The following is a 20013-nucleotide window of genomic DNA, read 5'->3' as shown; positions in this document are numbered from 1 at the left end:
AACAACAATGACAGCATAGTATTAAAATCTAATCTTAAATCTTGGTAGGCAATGTACACTTTAGCAGTGTATTTTTAATTTGAAGAACTGCAATTTAAGAAGTACATACACAGTAGTCCTCAAAACAAATGTGCTAGCCTAAAAGAGCTGAGAGCAAACTAACCAAACGAAACCCATGCTCCATTTGCATTTTCCACTGTATAACATAAGTTAGAGAAAGGACAGAAACACAGAAAATTGAAGGAAACTGAGGGGACACAATCTATGGCCGAGAACAGAGGAGCTGAATAAGAAGACGGAGCTTGTATTTCTTTTCTAGCAGCCAATGTCCTGATCAGTAAAGTGATGCTGGTCAGCCACACACCAGACAAGTGACCTCTTCAAAATCAAGATTTCAGGAATATTTCTTTATACTGATAGACCATAGAAAACAAAGCAATAACACAGTCCCTCAGCTGAAACACCACCATTTTGATTCACATAGCTGAAGTGTTCTAAGCTGCCTTTTCTAAAGTGTGCCTCACTTGCTTCTCACATGGGCCTGTATCACCCTCAAACTTCTTGGTCTAAAAAAAAATCAACATTGTGTGTAAGTGCAGAGAACCAGGTTAAAGCAGATAAACTCAAAAAAACCCCAGCTCTTCCAAAAAAATATAATTCCTAAAACATAAATGTGCACCTGAATTAAGTTACACATGTCTAAACCCCTCCATCTTTCCCCAGGAGTCCTGTGCTGACAGGCATACAACAGCACTACTGCTGAAATGTAAGTCTTTTAGGTTTGTATTATACAGTAGTTTCACGAATACAAGCCACACGGATTATAAGCCGCACCCCCAGTGCCTCGACAATGTTGCTGTCTTTGTCAATAGATAAGCCGCACCCCGAATATTAGCCGCACTTTCGTTCGTCGCGAGAATCCGTGCGCAGCTTTCACAAATTGGCCAATTAGTAACAGGATCGTGGCATAGCGGGGTTTACTGGCTCAGGGCGGGGCCAGGCAGGCTCGGCCTGCTCATGGTTGCCGACGGGGCCGGGTGGCCCAGCTCAGCGCCACGGCTCGGCGGGGCTGGCCGGATGGTGCTGCCGCCGCCGCCGGGCTCGCTGGCCCCCCTCTCCCGTCAGCACCGCCCCGCGTCGCGTTCGCCCGCCCCGCGCCACGTTTGCCCGCGCCGTGTTCGCTCGCCCCGCACCGCGTTCGCTCGCCCGGTCAGCAGGGCTGCCGCCGCCGCCAGGCTCGCCGGTCGCCCCCTCCCGTCTGCACCGCCGCCGCGTTTCCTCGCCCTGGCCGGCACTGCAGGCCCCCGCACCGCCGGGCTCCCCCACGCTGCTGGCCCCGATTCTGCTGGGCTTCCCCCGCTGCCAGGCAGCCCCACCCATTGGCCTTCCTGCTTCTGCCATGCTCCCCTGCACTGCTAGCCCCAGTTCTCCCGGGCTCCCTCGCCCTGCTGGCCTGGGCTCTGCCGCCCCCCTGCCCCGCCCTGCTGGCTCAGGCTCTGCCGCCCGCCCCCCACACTGCTTGCCCCGCCTCTGCCAGGCTTTCCCACCTCTGCCGGGGCCGGCCGGGCTCCAGCTTGGCTTGGGGCTGCCGCGGGCTCTCACTTCCGTGTTGGCAGCTTTTAGAATTTTGTTAATGTATTAGCCGCCCCGGAATATTGGCCGCACTTCCGGGTTTCCACCAAAATTTTGGTCAAATTGGTGCGGCTTGTATTCGTGAAATTACTGTACTCTTTAATAGCTGTCATTCTACAAACAAATAATCTGGATTAATTAGCACAGTTAGAAGTTTTTGAACAAGAAATTTTCAGCAATGAATACAGACAAAGTGATTTCCCAAATACCTGGGAAGTAACTGTACTAGGATGTGAATAATAATTTTTCCATGTGGATTACAGCACGTTATATTATCAGGTAAGTTTTGTGGTCTTGGGGGTGGGATTTTTTTTCCCTTTTCCTAAAAACTGGCAGTTTGACCAAGTATTAAAGAGTAGTCTGATAGAACAGAACCTATAGTCTCAGATTCAATAATTCTAAAGCAAAAGTAACCTAGGAGATCATCTCATGCTCCCAGAAAGGCATTTCCAATGATAAAATAATTGAAGCAGAAAAAAATTAAGCCAATAGAAAGTATTTTAACTTTTACAAATCTACTAACATGCAAGATTTTATTTTCCTCCTTTTAAGAGGTGATTAAATTTTTTAATTCTCTCTCAAACTACCTATTTGTAAGGGGCTTCAGTTATCTCTTCTCACTGGAGATCCATTAACTCCAAAGAGAAAAGTAGCTACTAGCTTTTACATGCACCAGTCAATATGTTCAATAAGCAAATTCGCATTTATATGTTCATTTATATGATCAATTAGCAAATTCTTAAGGCTACTTTTGAATCTACCTTTGAGTCATTTAACAAACACCTAGAATGATTATGCATTCAAGTGATTTTTTCTTATTTGATCACACACAGCATGACTTTTCACTCCGTTAATCATCCAACTCAGTTTTATTTTTTTTTTTGCCAATTCACAGGTTTATTCTCTTTCTCTGAAAGCTGGCTCTTCAAAAATTGTTGCTCCTTCTCACTTACCTGTCACGAACATCATATTTTATCCACTTTGTATATAATCAAATGAAGCATCTGCTCATTTGACAGCTGAAAGAACTGATTAAAAAAATAAAACAAACTTGAGGAATATCATCTAATTGGATTTGTTTTCCCTTTGCTTTATGCGTATTTAATAACTGATTTTATTTTTACAGTTACATTCGAGAATTTCTAAGCTCTAAGCTATTTGCATCATGCATATCTACTGAACTCAACACTTTCATTATCTAAATAAATAAAAAATCTTCAATATTACCATGTCATAGTAGTGGAATATTACTACAGAATGTGTCTGTATTCAAGGTATCCTCCCTGAAATACACTCTGTATTCTTCTAAAACTTTCACTGTCAACAAAACATCACAAATATTTCAAGACAGTCTTCAAGAGCAAAGACAGATATGGTATTAATTCTCCTCTTTTTTACAACTAGTAGTGTCTTAATATAGTTGTGACATCTGAAAAACACCTGAAAAAATCCCACATGTATAGCAAACACATTTCTTTCTCCAGAGCCCACATGTTTCTCTCAGGGAAAAAAAAAAGAGCGAATTAAACACTGATCCATCTTTTCCTTTCATATGAAAATATATTTAACGCCTTCACTTTTAACACTTGTTATACTCCCAGTTGATTAGAATTAAGCATCAACAAAGCCACTTGGCAGCCAGCTTTTGCTAACAGTTCTTTCATTTTAAGGATTCTGTACTTTCCACGATCCTATTCAAACATCATGTGGCTTTCAATCAAGCTTCCATGTTTTCTGTACTACATTTGACATTTGTTCATCAACAATGTATTTGCATTCTTCAGGACTTTTGTGCCCGTAATGAAAGACAGAAGGAACTACAGAAGAAGTAGATGCTGAGCTATAAAAGTATTTTTTCAGCCCACCTGAGGACTTATGCAAATACCATTTTACCCAGTAGAGAACACTGACAATTCAGAAGTTTTTCTTTGCATTCACATTTTATATTTTATTTTCAACATTAAAACTGAATTCTAGAGAATAAGCCTAATTATAAAGTTTTCTTTCATTATTAGAAAAATGCCTACCCCTAGGAGCCCACAGAAGAATCTAGAAACTTTATTTGCCCTAAAGCTATTTCTTCTGCCAAAGAACAACTGCAAATTGCTCTTAAAAGGCTTTATTGCAGACAGTACACTTCCTTGACTGGGTTTGCAGGAGGGCATGTAAGCACTTCATCAGGAATTAGCTGAAGCAGGATTGATGCTGATGACCTTTCCACAAGAGACATGGGGGTTTTTTCAGCTTAGGAGAGTTAAGGTAAAGGTCCATGGCACCTGTCAGTCAAGCTGATGTAAAAAGGAAAGACATCTGCTGAGGTAAGATTTTTCCTATTACTAGTTTAGTAAGGATGCCACTGCTGTCCAGCATCACCACAACCACTGAAGCATGAGGAGTCAGCTGTCACACATGAGGAGACTGAAAATGCAGTGAAACCTCCACAAAGCAACAGAGCTGGTGAAGGGTCTGGAGCACAAGTCCTGTGAGGAGTGGCTGAGGGAGCTGGGGTGTTTAGCCTAGACAAAAGGATGCTCGAGAGAGACCTTATCATTCTCTACAACTGCCTGAAAGGAGACTGTAGCCAGGTAGGGTTGGCCTCTTCTCCCAGGCAAATGGCAACAGGACAAGAGTCAGCCTCAAGTTGCCCCAGGGGAGGTTTACATTGGATATTGAAAGGGTGGTCCAACACTGGAACAGGCTGCCCAAGAAAATGCTTCAGTCACCACCCCTGGAAGTACAGTAATTTCACAACTATAAGGCACACCGGATTATAAGGTGCACTTTTTTTTGCAGTGAGGATCCGCGCACAACAAAGTAACCAATAAGCAATGGAATCGCGCAAACCACGCCGAGTCACACGGGGCCCGCCGAGCTGTGCGAGCCCCGCGGCCCCGTTGAGCCCCGCGGCCCTGTGCAGCTCGGCTCGCACTTCCATGTTGTCAGCAAATTTCCAAACTTTGTCCATATATAAGGCGCACCAGATTATAAGGCTCACTTCCGGGTTTTGATGAAAATTTTAGGCTTGAAGGTGCACCTTATAGTCGTGAAATTACAGTATTTTAAAAATGTGCAGATGTCTTGGGGAGAGAGTTTAGTAGCAGACCTCATAGTGCTGGGCTAATGGTTGGACTCAGTGATCTTAGCAGTCTTTTCCAACCTTAATGATTCGACGACCCACATCAGACTGAAAGTAAAGCTCACCTAACCCAGGCAAACAGCACTTCCTTTACAGTTTTGAATTCCTCTCTGCACCCTCCATCCACTCTTGCAGGGCTACATGCACAGTGGGAGTGGAAATAATTGAAATCAGGAACTACCGACACATGTACATTTCGAAGAAGGCACACCAAGACCTTTGCAGGCAAGGCTTTGCTCCATATGTTAGCCTTAAGTGACAGAATACATTGCTTCAAATGTCCAAGACTGAGGGAAAGTTGTTTGTTTTGGAATCTTTCTTCAGCTCAGCTACTGTTCTGGATGAAACATAGGACTGTTAAAAGTTAGATGACACAAGCAATTTATCCTGCAGAGAATCAGAACAAAGTCAACCCCAAAGTCACTCATTAGGGGCAGTAAGAACAACAAAATCAATGCACACTCATTCTGTCCTGAAAATAAGATTTGTGTTCTGCAGAAACAACAAGAAAAGGACTTCAAGATTTAATGTTCTTCTCTCATAACTCCTATGGTTAGAGCTACCTACTGATAAAGTTTTCAGACTATTCAGGTTCTAGCAGCAGCCTTAAAATGGTGCAAAACTGAAAGCCAATACCAAACTAGCCACCAACGTGCAGGGTTTATTCATAATCTGCACTTTAGTTGAACAAAATTTGAATGAACCTGCTTAAAATCTTGACTTTTGCATTATAGCACTTTCTAGAGCAGAGGATTTCCTGGGGAATCTATATACAGTTTCCCAGAATACCAGAGAACTTTATTTACAGGAATTCAGGAGCTAGAAATGGAAAGTCATAAACTGGATTGCAATGCCTTCCTGTTGTGTTGCCCTGACCAGCTTCCTTGATGTAGTCCTTTAACACAACTACAACCTGCAGCTAGACAGGACATCTTTCTGCTTTGAAAATTACACAAAAAACTGAAGACAGAGCTATGCAAAGAAAGCTCATATCTGTCATTAACTGTTCTGTCTGGAAACATAATTATGCAGTGGCCTATGACATCATTCGGTTGTCAGCACTAATGAGTTTAGACAGTCTTTTCAGACTGAAGTTTTCGCATTTTCTAGCATATAACTGTTTTCTCTGAGACTTCACAGGTACTCAAAGTTCAAACATCAAGAAGTGCCTATAAATCCCCAGACCGACAAAATCCAAGAAGTTTGCAGGCTTTCTCACAGTCTCCAGTACTTGTATGAAACTCTTCATGCTATTATCTATTTATGCCCCGAGAAGGGGCAGCTTCTTATTCCTAGATCAGCAAGCAGTTACATATATACTACTTTAAACTACAGCTTCCTTTTCTAATTATAAATATTTTATTGCTATATAAAGCAATCAGAAATACTTGCATGTTTGCAACTATATATATCTGAATTATATATTAATGGCATATCAAATAAATTCTTCACAAGAAAACATGTCCACTAAACATATAAATTCTGTAAGGTATCTGTCTACAGTAGCACAGGTGCTCCAATTTTAGCTTTCAGATTTCCTGATTACTTGAGGTGCTGAATAATCCTCCAAAATATTCAGCTACAATAAAGATTTAAATCAACCTGTCAAAAGGCCAAATAAATCTCAAATATCTATACCAGCTGTAGCGTCTTTCTTTATCCTAACAAGTCCTGATAGATCACTTTTCTTTAAGACTTGTTCAGGAACAACTAGATTTTAAAAAGAGCAATCCATTTAATTCTCATTCTCCATGAAAATGAGACACAGCACTACTAAAACCTCTGGAATAACGAATCATATTCAGCACATGCTTAGTCAGGTTCAACTGAGATAATGAACATCTTAAGTATGCACAGTAGCAAGAATTTTCAGGTCTTCTGACGACTGCTGCCAAGTATGCTTTAATTCAGTCAAATAAGACATTGCTTCAGTGCAAAATTCAGTACCTGGACTTGAAAGTACACGCTAAACAAAAGTCTTTGCTCTTCTGCCCACCTTCTGGTCATTGGCGTCTCAGGCAACTACTTTAAAACAGCTTGTGAGAAAAGTTAAGCAGCGTGCAGGTTTCAGTGGAAACAAGCACGGAAATTACTTCCATATAGTTACTGCTTAATATTCCTTTTACACTTGTGTCAGTCCTTAGACCTAAACAACAGAAGTGTCATTCTCCCTCCAACACTGGACTTCCAGCAACTCCAGATGCTGGAAGGACCCCTAACTTAAGTCATCATCAACATCCAAAATTACTTTCCATTCAGAACTATTTTCAAGCTATGTCATAAAAAGGTCATGAATTCAGCAAGAACAATTTCTTGATTGTGAAAAAGCTGGTTTGATTTATGGAGACAGTAATTCTTTAAAATTCCAACCACTAACGGATTCATTCAAGGCTTACATTTAAACTGGATATATAATACCATCATCCTACATTCTACAACATTTGTAATTGTTTTGATAAAAGAACTTACAAACCCAGGTGTACCTATTACATTTTCATGTACAGTAATTTCACGACCATAAGGCGCACCGGACTATAAGGCGCACCTCCCGAGAGTCGGCAAAATTCGCAACTTCGTAGATCAGATAAGGCGCACCGGACTATAGGGCGCACTTTTTTTTTGCAGCGAGGCTCCACCCCCAGCTCCCCCCACGCGGTTGCTGGCCAAGGCCCTGCCTCAACCCGGTAGCCATGAGCCCCTGGGCCCGCCTCCACCCGGCAGGGGTGATGCTGCGAGCCGCCGGGCCTGCCTTCACCCAGCAGCCATTGGGCCCCAGGACCATCTGGACCCAGGAGGGGTGGTGCCGTGGGCCCCCTGGCCCGCCTTCACCTGGTAGCCATGGGCCCTCGGGACTGCCTGGACCCAGGAGGGGCGGTGCTGCAGGTTCCTGGGTCCGCCTCCAGCCGGCTGCCGTGGCACTGCCGGCTTCCCCTACGGCTCACAGATCACACTTCAGGTTTGGTGAATTTCGCAACTTTGTACATCATATAAGGTGCACCGGAATATAAGGCGCACTTCCGGGTTCGAGGGAAAATTTTAGTCAAAAGGGTGCGCCTTATAGTCGTGAAATTACTGTAATCATAATCAGTGTTGTTCAAAGTTGAATAAACTCCAGAAAGTAAGCAGAGTAATTCCAAAGACATTGCTCATGTTTCCAGGTCTCACTTGAGAGAAGTAGAACAATGGAAATTTGACATGTCAGAACTGGGAGCCCTTTCAACATTTAAGCACTACACAGGAAGAAATCCCAAAGAACATTGCTCTGTAAGCTTATGTTTCATATGATATTGTTCCAGCAAATTAATCTGTCTGTTTCTCTTTGCTCATTTTGGTTATCCTGTCTATGCTGAGAGCTATAGGTAGTTTATTGTTTTACCTGAATAATCATTGCCAGAATTAGACATTAGCCTTGAAGTGCCTTGGGATGTCGAACATGTCCAAGTTGAACAATTCTCTCAGGTAGGCACCTCATAGCCTGAAGATCCTGCCCACTGTAGTGCTCAAGCACAGAATAACCAGAAAACTGCTTATTAAAATTGTCAGTATGGCCTCTAATCCTCCTTATTATGCCAGTTAAGCAGTTACCCGACATCTGCCAGAGAATTTCAGATGCTCTTGATCACATTGAGGTATATCCCAAACACAGAAGTAAAAGAGATTGGTACTTGATGCTTCAGCCACACACAATTTTCAAATACTTTTCTTCTTATATGAACACACTGAAATTATATTTAGAGTGAAGATTAGAAATAGTAATAAATTTAAGACACAGTCAAAATAAATTCAGTAACAAAACTGATAACTCAGAATTTTGAGCTTATGGTTATCACTGAATAGTGCACATATTTCAACTTATGTCTGTTTTTTACTTATTTTACAGACAGATTTAAGATGAAAACTGGTGTCTTGACTCCTGGTAGTGACAATGGGAAATGCAGAAGAATGAACCACAGGAAACAATTCCTCAGTATTCATGAAAACAAATAATCAGAAGTATATACATATTTTTAGAGTATTTAGGCTCTTTGCATTTTTTACACTTCTGAAATAAAATCAGTGAAATAGAACAAGAATTTTGGTCAAATTAGAGATCATTACAGAGTGTCAGTAATGCCTGTCAGTCTAAGACAGTGGATTAAATATGCAACCAATAAATACATTATACAAATATATGCAAAAAGCTAATTGACCTACTGTCATTGAAGTCTTGATATTAAATTTGTACAGTGATTTAGTCCTTTGTATCAGAAGAAAAATTCAGAATAAAAATTACAGGCTCTTAAATCACCAGATAACAATTACAGAAGCAGCAAAATAAAATGATCTTGCGTCCAAAACACTCTGAGGTCAAGACAGACAAATCTGTTCTTATATCTTTACAACTTCCTAATGTGTCTTCAAAACCAAAGCTTTGAGTGTCTCAAATTTCTCAGAATTACAACAAAAATATGATAGTAAAGATTTACAGTAAAGAAGGTGCAAAAACATTACTTCAGTCATCATTCAAGGAAGTCTCAAAATTAGGTGAAACAATAACACAAATTTGGAACTGGCTGTGCAAAGCCAACAGTCGGTAACACTGATCACTGACACTATTAAGAAGCCTTGATTCAGTGTCTATTTAAACAGAGACAACTGCCAAGTCCTTGAATATGTTTATTTTAATGATAGACATTGCCTAAAAAAATCCCCACAGAAAATGTATCCACAACACAACATATGTGTTTCTGATTTACTGCAGTGCAGAACTGGCAGTATCCCAATGATATTTTGGCAACTGCCCTACTATCAGAAGGCACAATACACCTTTAGGAACATTTTCAGGACAAAACAGAAGAGGTCAGCCCTGAAGCAGAACTTCTTTGCATTATTAAATACACTGCTGCAGAACTTCCACAGAAACCTATGGATGTAGAAGAAGCACAAATGAATACATATATTGCCTGCAGAGATCTACCTGAGAATTCTGACACTGACACAGAGATCATAGAATCATTTAAGTTGGAGAAGATCTTCACAATCATGATGCTCAACCATTAACCCACCACTGCCATGTTCATCATGTTCCCAAGCACCATGTCTACATCTTTTAAATACCCCCAGAATCAGTAACTAAACCACTTCCCTGGGCAAACTGTGCCAATGCTTGACAACCACTTCTGTAACTTTTCTGATATCCAATCTAAACCTCCCCAGCATAACATGAGGCCAGCTCCTGTTATCAACTCTTACTTGGGAGATTCTCTAGCAATTCCTTTCTGCAGTCTTTTAGAACTTAAGTTTTATAACTGTAAGATGCAAACATATATAGCTATAGACCACATATCTTGCATCTATAAAAGCATTCCATCATAATAAAATTTCAGTAATGTGGTCTCAGCAGTGCTGTTCCATTTAAAAATCATGAGACTCTGAGATTAGTTCAGTTGGCTAGAGCAGAATGCTAATGATCCCAAGTTTGTGTTTTTGAACCCTGTATGGGCCATTCACTTAAGAGATAGACATGGCAATCCTTATGAGTCCCTTCCAACTCAGAATATTCTCTGAGTGTGTGTGCATAAATAGTTAAAGAAGATAGTTTTAGCTCATTTTTGTCACACTTCAAGTCAGGCTATGCAGAAACATACAGCAACTTAGACATAAATTTTTGTTGGCTTACATGCACTGCTTCTGTCCTCCTGAGGGTCTTCAGGGCAATATGTTACCATGAAAGAACTGTGAATTCAATAGATGTTGCTTTTATTGCAGGACTTAAGTGTGACTCTTGGATTCCCACTCTTAAAAAGACTACTTACAGATCTCTTTCTCACCTCTCCTTGCATAGAAACTACTGCCCTGTAGCACTTTTGAGACATTCTGCTCTACCTCATGAAAGATGCTAACATTTTTTATCTAAGAAAAGAATCCAAGGAGCACCAAGAAGTGGTGCTCCTTTATTCCCTTTCCAGATTTCCTTTGTTTCAGGATTTGATGGCTGGGCCAAGCCTGTGCTGGAGAAGGCTGCATGACTAGCCCAGTACCAATGTGTTTGAGTCTTGTGATTTGCCACGGTGATGTAATTCAGAAAACTTGGTTAAGGTGATATCACCTGAGAATTTAGTTCTAATCATGGAAGTTTAAAAAATAATCAGCTGAAATTAAATATCTTTTCTTTTTTATAGCCTTCTTCGCATCTCATCCCCTTTTCCCTCCCAATTCCATCACCATACAAGCACTACAGTCTTAATACAAGTCAATGTTTTTGATTCCAGACTGCATGACAAATTGAGAACGAGGAAAAAAATCAAGACACAATGCAATTGTACAGCTTTTTGTCTCACACCTCCCTACCAGTCAGTAACTTAGAAACTGATCAGCTTGCGATTTCTCATTTCAGCTGTAAACATTCTCTGTAGTAATAACTGTTTTACACACAACATTTCTTTCTCTCCAATCTCCAGTTCATATATGCAACTTCTACTTTTCTTTATCCATGTTGAATTTTATTAACGGTTGCAAACTTAATTACATAAAAGCATACAAACATTTTGACATTAGAGAGCACCATTTTGACTAAAATTTTGGTCCCAACCCGGAAGTGCGGCTTGTAATTAGATGCGGCCAATATATGAACAAAGTTCAGAAATTTGCCAACCCGGAAATACGAGCCCGCCGCCCTGGAAGGGCAGTGCCAAGTGGTGGCAGGCATAGCCCGGCCCCAGAGGGGTGGCGACGGGAGGTGGCAGGCAATGTCCCGGCGCCGGGGAGGCAGCCCCAAGCCGGGCCTGCCTGGCCCCGAGCCAGTAAACCCCACGATCCTGTGATTCTGTTACTAATTGGCAACTTCGGGAAAGTTGCACACGGATCCTCGTTGTGAACAAAAGTGCGGTTTATAATCCGGTGCGGCTTATATATGGACAAAGAACAAAATCTTGCCGACACCCAGACATGCGGCTTATAATCAGTGTGGCTTATAATTGTGAAATTATTGTACTCCTTTTTAAACACTTGTCCTTTTTTAAGAATCACCACCATCACAACCAGTAGTCTACTACTAAAGTCCTACAGACTTCAAAATTTGATGTTATTATTAAGAACCCTAATCGAAAATGAAATCTTCTCAGTAGGGACATGTGGGAGGTAGGAGCATATATGCCATCAGGATTTAGTTTGAAGAATCTCTTGAAAAAAAAAAAAAAAAAAAAAAACACTTCACAATAACCTAGACTGCGGTTTCCTTCATATTTTTTAAAAACAATACAAGCAGTAACTAAGTTAATTCCCGATTAAATTGCTCAAACTACAGGAATTGTAATCACAAAACTATGTTGTGCTACAGCCTGGCAATTCAGAAACATAAGGTACTATTATTGAATGACTTTGGACTGCAAGTGAGCAAACCATAAAATATTATCAGCCAATCCAATATTCCTAGTGAAAAAATAAGGGAGGCATAAAAATATACAAGATTTCCTTACAGAAAGAGTAAACCAAACACCACTGATGCATACACACAAATATCAAACAGCATGGCTGAAAAACACATACAACCCTCATATGACTAATGAGGAGGAAAAAGAGAAGCTTGTTTTGTTTGACACATACTTGTTTGCTTACATCCAAAGTACTCATTGCCAAAGATTCATAGCACAAAATTCAGTTCTGATCTGAAAAATTTTGTTCAACTGTCCAGAGGCATAAACAGCCTCTACAAATCTGCTAGAACTTTGTTTTCCAAAGAAAATGCCAATTTCAAGTTCACTGTTGGAGACATCAAGAATTACTACCATGCAGGTATGAAAACAGAACATTTTTTTCTTTGGATAAAATATATATTAAGTGAACCAAAATAAATATTTTTAAATGAGATTTCTAACTAGATTTGAATAAAAGTAGCAAGTTAAAAAAAAAAAACAAAACAAAACAAATATGCATTTCAAGTAACCCTCAATTCTGGAGTTTTGCTCTGCAGATTTTAAGCACTTTTAACATTAACTCCTCATCAAATAAAAGGAGTAGAATGACTGGCAAATGAATAACTCAAGCTGAACTGCCACTTCTAATAACCCAGTTTCCATTTAAACAGTGAGATGGCCGTAGGGTTTGAGAATTTGTCACTACCATGTACACCCACTGATAGTAAAGTAAATGCAGATGAGATGAGCCAATTTTAAGCAATGTCCTCCATTTTATCCTTTTGGTCATAAAAAAAAAAAAAAAAACTTACTATGAAAGTAGCTCTACATAGAGCTACTATGAAAATTAACAGTTATTTTGTTTTTTAATGTAGGATAAAAGACGCGTTTGTAAGGAATGCACATTATTTTTTGCGTTGCACACATGCAATAGAAGTTTACAATTTATACATACCACTGACAAAGCAGATAGACACAGAGATTTCACAATTAAAAATTTTTGATCAAATAAATAGTGCAACTGCATTAGTCTACCCATTAGCATTTAGAGATAAAGATTTAGCTTTTCTGCATTGAGACATTAAGTTTTGCTTCAGGGAGGTCAAACAGGTCAATTAGTAGCTCCAACAGTTGCAGCTATTTTAACAGATACAGCATCCAATTTCAGATTTCAATGCAAATATACCATCAAGGGACAGGGGGAAGAAGTTGCAACTTAAACAATCTAAAATATTAAAATCTAATACTCTTAATACCTTAGTCTTTATAATGAAAATAAGAGTGTCAAGTGATTAACTCTGGTAAGTTCATTAAAAACCAACCAGGTTGCATGTTCCAAGCTGATTTCCTATAGCTCAGAACTGAATGGATCAATCCCAGCCTGGCTACCACTTTGCTGCTCTCCTGTAGTACTCAAAGAATTTTTCCAAACATGTACATAGCAAAATTGAAATTCCATTTTTAGAAGAGTACATCTTCAACACATAGGCTGAATTTATGAAACAATAAACATGATCCCTCCAAGTTCATTATCCTAAAATAGAGCAATGAAACTAGAATGCAGGTTTCATGGGATTTTCTTACTAAATAAATCTCAAATTATTCATTAAAAAAATGCAAAGCTACAGTTCAGAGTAACAGCTCATATATTTTTAGCTTCAAAATATGGACTTTTTCATTTAAAAAAAACATTAATTGTTAACTTTCAGGTTTAGCCCATTAAACACTAAATCAGAGACGTGAAATGCTAGAACAAGCACATTTTGCATTAGCATCTATATCCAGAAAATGCCAAACTGCCCATTAAGTCTCCTGAATAAATCATGGGAGAAAAAATGTCACGAATCAATTAAATAGGAATGACAGGCAAACAACCAAAGTGAAGATGAAGTCACATGAAAGGAGTGACAAAAGAAATCAGTGCAAAAGAACTGCAAAATACACTTCCAGTTAACCCAGATTTCACAGTCTCCTGTTCCTGAATTGCATTTTCTCAGGCACCTATTTCCTGTAAATTTTGCCAGCATCGAGTATATGGGTATGGATTCATTCAGCATACAATTCAAATTTAAGTCAGTGTTTAGAGTGACCAAAATTCTGTTTCTAAACAAAAACCCTGTTACATAAGAGACACAAACCAACTGCCTAGAAAAGGACAAATCACCAGCACAATGAACCCTAGCAAATTAGTGTGCAAAATGAATAAAGATTATATTGGTCTAATTAAAATTATCTATTTACCTATAGATTTTATCTATCCACCTATAGATTTTGACCTTGCGCATTTCCTATACATAACATTAGTGGGTTTCATTAGACCTTAACTTAACTTTGCTGAATTGTCAAGGTCCAGTATTTGAGTTTACTCAAATCCCATCTTCCTCGTGATGCTCCATATGGGAAAAAATTATTCATGTACAAAAGAAGGTATAGAAGTGCATTCCTCATATGCTTAAATATTCAAATAATGCCAGACAACTTAGAAAAATATGCATTTAGAGTCTGGGTTAGGGGCAGCAAGTAAGAATCCAGTAAATATTTTGTTTCAATAAATTGCTTCCATAAATGAAGCAATTACAATTCTCAGATCTCTACTGTAAATGTGAGTTAACACTAGAGCACATCCCTGCTAATTATAAACCACGTTAGATTTGTCAATTTTACACTACTGGCACAAAAAGCTGAATACTACTAGTTTCACAAAACTGAAGTAAGACTAAATGACAATTAACGAGAAGACATCCCACATCCATATAGTAATTTTATATAAATTTAATACAACATGCACCAACAAGCAAGAGCCACTGTTAGCTCTTTCCCTGGCACCAGCAAATTTCTGTGGTGTTTGATGATGAAAATGAAATGGATCATTTATATTTACAGACTGTGAATTCTAGGCAAGGAATTTTGGCATTAAACAATCCTCAACTCACTTTAATATGAATTAATCCTTTGAACATCATACAAAAGGAAATAGAAATACTTACTAGTATAGTACTTCATTTGCTTCATGCCTTTCATATCTAACTGTTTCACACATAAGTCTGAAAGAGAAAAAGTCAATTTTAGTTATGATTGCTATCAGCATCACAAAGACTTCACTTTCTAAAGTTACTCAGCATTTCCACAGAAACCAGAAACTGACCACTGATTTAAACCCAAGCTGTTTCATAAGAGAACAAATTGTAAAATCTAAGTATTTAAGTTATTAGTTCATCCAAGATCAGATTTGATTTAGGACACTAGATGAAGCTGTTCCCATAAAAAAAATTATAAAAATAAGCAAAAATTACGTTGCTCTCATTTTTCATAGTGATGTGAAAAAAGCAAGTAGCTTTACAAAAACAATTCTGAATTTTAGAAATGGTGGGAAATGTTCTATGTGCAACACTAATCAGAGATACAATATAAAAACTGCTCTCTTTTTCAACACAAACCAAATAGATAAAACAAGAAATTATGTTGCATGCTTCTCATTTTGCTAAAATTCAGCAACTTGGAAGATTTTAATGCTGAAATCCCAGAGGGCTCAAAGTGGAGAGAATTTCCTGCAGGAAAATCCTCTGTCTAGAGGGGAGGATTAAAGTGCTTTCATATTCCCTGTCTGCCTGACAAATGTGGTATAATAGAGAGCAACTATAATAGAACTTACCACATACTAGGAAAAGCAATGTTAACTTGATGTAGAAAAATCACAATACCATTTCTATCTACTGCCTCAAGGAAACAACCCTGTGAATTACTGGGGGGGTGGGGACAAAAAAATCCCACTGCCTCCCTTGGCCTGTCTTACAGCTCTGAAGCAGACTGCAAACCCCAAGGCTATTTGACAGTCAGACAGAGATTTACCTAAGAGGTTCATGAGAACATTCAAATAAGAAACTATATTTAAATTCTCAAAATAAATTCTCTTTCCTCACATAATCCACCATCAGATTCTTGGTATATCAATGACCAGCTGCCAGCAATCATAAGCAGACAAAAGCATTCAAGAATTGCTGCTCAGGCAAAAGGTCTCCAAAAAGTTGATTTGAGGCCTGTAAAAGTTGGTCTGGGTTTGACTTAACAATCAACTGCCATTTACTAGATCATTCATTTCAATAGTCAACAGACTGCTACAAAAGTTACCTTAGCACTCATCTCTCACATTATTTTATTTGTTACTTCATTCCACTAAGAAATAATGTTTTTTCTGTTCAAGTGGTAGGTTTATAGTGGTATCATAGCAATTCATAAATTGTTAATAGAAAATTGACATATTAATTCTGTTTGCAGATAGACAGATATAAAAATTAAGAATCAAGTTTTACTACCATAGCCTTTCCCACATCCTGCTGTTTTAGATCTACACTTTGGACCATCTCTGAGAACTTTTCTCACAGAAAAAACTCTATTGTATGAAATTAAGTATTATGTATTGCATAGCAATTTCAGCTAATGAAAAATCTTCCATCCTGGCACAGCAAAAAAACTTTGAACCATAGAACCATCTTTTTTCAGACACTTCTCTCCACCATATAGTTGGGTCTTGTCAAAATCTTTTACAGACACTGAAAAGCTACTGTCTGCTTCTACCTTCCTGGGTTTTCATCTTCCCTCTCTGATTCTGTTTTGAGAGGGAAGGGAAGCACAGACATGAAATTACTGATGAGAAGATACCAGAAGAGAAGTCATTGCTAGGAATCAGATTTAAAAATTTAAATACTGCTCAAGGATAGTCTGTGCCCTACTGGTCTGGAACGATGCTGGGCAGTGTGCCACCTAAGAGCAGGAGTCACAGGAAACAGAATCACTTTAACAAGCAAGTTTTGTTCCCCTCTGAATTGGGATAGAAGGAAGCACTTTCTTGATAAAGTCACACAAGTTCACCACTGGCAATCATTTGTGCAGCATTTGGGTCCCATTATTAGGACAGGAAAAGGGGAGAACAGAAAGTAACAAAGCGTTTCAATTTTTGTGTTATAGTGAACAGTTAGAAATTACAGCGACCAAGTAGTACAAACTAGTTTCCTCAAATATTTGAAAAATTGAATTAGTTCTGATCAATACTGGTGCCCGGTTTTAGCTCAATCACTCAACTGTGATCTTTATCCGTTTCCCCAACAAATGTAATAAATTACAGATGAGATCACCAGCAAGCCAAATGGTAAGCTATTCACTACTAGAGGCTGCATTTAATACATTCAGTTTTAATGAATCTCAAGGTTTTTCTGGCATTCCAGTGCCACAAGAAGAGTTGTATCCTAAAGGATACTATAAAAGCTTTCAGTCCAACATCTGCTGAGAGCCCAGCCTTTTCCATGTACGGTACTGTAAACAGAAGCTCTCTTTAAGGAATTTGCTATGCTGGGAGAACAAGTTCCACACATTCCCCAGCAAGAACCTCATGCTGCACAGGAAGCCAAGAAGCACACATCAATATACCACACAACCATGTGTGCACACTTTGATCTTTGTAAACAAGCTAACATCAGTTCAACTCCAACTACGCAAAACTTCACACGCTAGAGTACTGCATATAACAACATAACACAAAATACTTCAACTGAATGTAACCATGACCTCCTTCCAAAGCAAAAGTAATTACAGAGACTTCTTTGAAATTAACCTTCACATTGCAAAACGCATCTCGAGCACTTTGGAAGAAAGAAAACCCCGCCTTTTATTTTATCCAGAATATTGGCTTGGGAATGTGGACTCCCACAGAATGATGAAGCAAGAGGCCAGACATTAGAACCTAAACCAGCATTAATCAAGTCAATGTTCCTTCAACATCTTCAGATGTTGCAAATGTTGTCAAAGCTCGGATATAAAACAACAGTAATCCACCCTCTCTACCCACAAGGCATAGAGATGTGATCTCCTTCTGCAGCTGCTGGTCTCCCAACTAATGCCCAAATACCCTTAAAAACCCCTGCTGTAAGGTGCTTGTGGGAAGACAACTGAAAGAATTACTTAAAAAGTAAACAAACACAATCTTTACCAAAAAAAAATAGGAAGCTCTCAGGAAAGTCTTGACTTGAATTCATTTGCTTAAATGAAGCATTTTAATAAAAAGTGTGGATGACATTTATCAAATATAAATATTTACTAACTACTATTTAGTATTTACTATTACTTAGTATTTATTAAGTATTATTTGCATGTGTTGTACACAATGCATCTAAAATTCCCACACAAAAGCAAGCACCATCTGAAACAGAATCTGAAAAACAACTCTGCTCTCACGATTACTATAGTACATAAATGATTTCATCAATATATGGACTTGTACTCCGTATGTAAAGTATTTATTTCTTGTCCAAAAGTCTGAAAAGAAAACAAATGCATCCATAATAGAACAAATAGAGATACACTATGCAGATATACAAGGAGGAAGTGTTAGAAAAATAAAGGGAAGAAAAGAATGCAGTGACAGGCAGTTTGAGGTAGGGTACACAAGAGTAGTATATGGTTACCAAATTACTGTTCCTTTGCCTTGTTACTGCATTAACATATATGTTTTTTAATGACAAAGTATCATACCTTAGCTGATGCTCTCTCAGATTAGACAATGCTTCCATTCCATGTAAATAGGAATACACAATCTCCAAGTCCTACAAAAACAAGGAAAACATTTTTAGGATTCTCAGTTTGGTACAAGCTGTTAAAATACTGGTTTTAAAAGTATCCAAAGCTCTCTTAACAGGGGTAGTAGGGACACTTCCAGGAGGTTAAAGGCAAACTGCAAGAACACCTTTGATTGTAATCTGGAACCTCACACAAGGAAGAATGATAGCATGTCCATGTCAAATACAGAAACCTTTCTGCTTTTGCTGTCATTACTCTATCTCTAGGAAACAAGCCTAGTCCAGAATTACAGTGAACTATTTTGCAACTATCACAGTACTGCTTTCCAAAGCCAACATCCCCAAAACTTTTATTTACTTTGTAAAGCAAGGTCATAAGAAATCAGTCGTTTCATGTTCATGGGAAAAGAAAAAAAAGAGTACATCACAGTCTAACAGAATATCCCATTGTACAGAGATATTTCTAAAATTGTATCCTCTTCAAACAGAAGATAATCCACAATCTTAAACGAGGGGAAAAAAAAAAAGCTGGACAAACTGAAAATTATTGGCATGAGATAATAAGAAAAAACAAATATGATCCTATTTATAATATGGTGAAGTTTTACATTCAACCATAGTGGACCTCCAATATCCAGCTGACAAAACATTAATAAAGATATGAAAACAACAACCAAGACTAAAACATCCTAAAATGTAACTGTGGAAACACTAATGCCAGGCTAGAGACTTTGCTCTAGTTACACTTTAAATAACCACAGCATTTAAGAGAAAGCTTCAGTGAAACCAACAACCTCAAGTTACAGTGATTTAACTTCGGATCATGGATTTCATGCTGTTTTATCATCCTTTATCTTATTTCAGAACTTGGTAGTTGAAAGACAGAGTATGATCCATAATTCATTAAAAATCTGAGCAACAGTCCACAACCACTAGCTGAGGCTGACAAAGTTGAGAATAAACTAACACCAACACAACTCTCATAACTTATTGTGAGATGTTTTTCAAGTAATGGAATATATCAAAGCTAGAAATTTATGAAAGGTTGATAACTGTGAAATATTTGTGAATTTAAAATTGCCTAAAAAGTACATATATACTAGTTTTCAGGCACAATGAAAGAATATTCTTTGGGCAAAAACAAAGAATTGACATCACAGAGAGAACCTGAATTTAAGAAAGAAAAAGGAAACCCCGTTAAAGACAGATACATGCTGTACTTGTTAAAACCATGGTACAGATCAGAAAAGACACCAGGAGTTACAATCAATGGCTAAGGCTA

The 20013-nt window shown here is 38.6% G+C and overlaps 1 protein-coding gene across 6 annotated transcripts in view; it reads right to left on the bottom strand.

Moving 5' to 3' along the window:
• The window catches only part of RAPGEF2 (Rap guanine nucleotide exchange factor 2), a 219832-nt gene that overhangs the window by 131167 nt on the left and 68652 nt on the right, over window positions 1–20013 (bottom strand). For all 6 annotated transcript variants that reach the window (XM_033059449.1, XM_033059453.1, XM_033059452.1 and 3 more), the window contains exons 2-3: window positions 18688–18758; window positions 15150–15206 (exon numbers count right to left, since the gene is read on the bottom strand). In XM_033059449.1, coding sequence (XP_032915340.1) covers window positions 15150–15206; window positions 18688–18758 — 128 coding nt within the window. The remainder of the gene's footprint in view (window positions 1–15149; window positions 15207–18687; window positions 18759–20013) is intronic.

The sequence above is a fragment of the Catharus ustulatus genome, chromosome 5 (genome assembly GCF_009819885.2).
Source record: "Catharus ustulatus isolate bCatUst1 chromosome 5, bCatUst1.pri.v2, whole genome shotgun sequence".
Lineage (NCBI taxonomy): Eukaryota > Metazoa > Chordata > Aves > Passeriformes > Turdidae > Catharus > Catharus ustulatus.
This window is presented reverse-complemented; position numbering and strand designations above follow the sequence as displayed.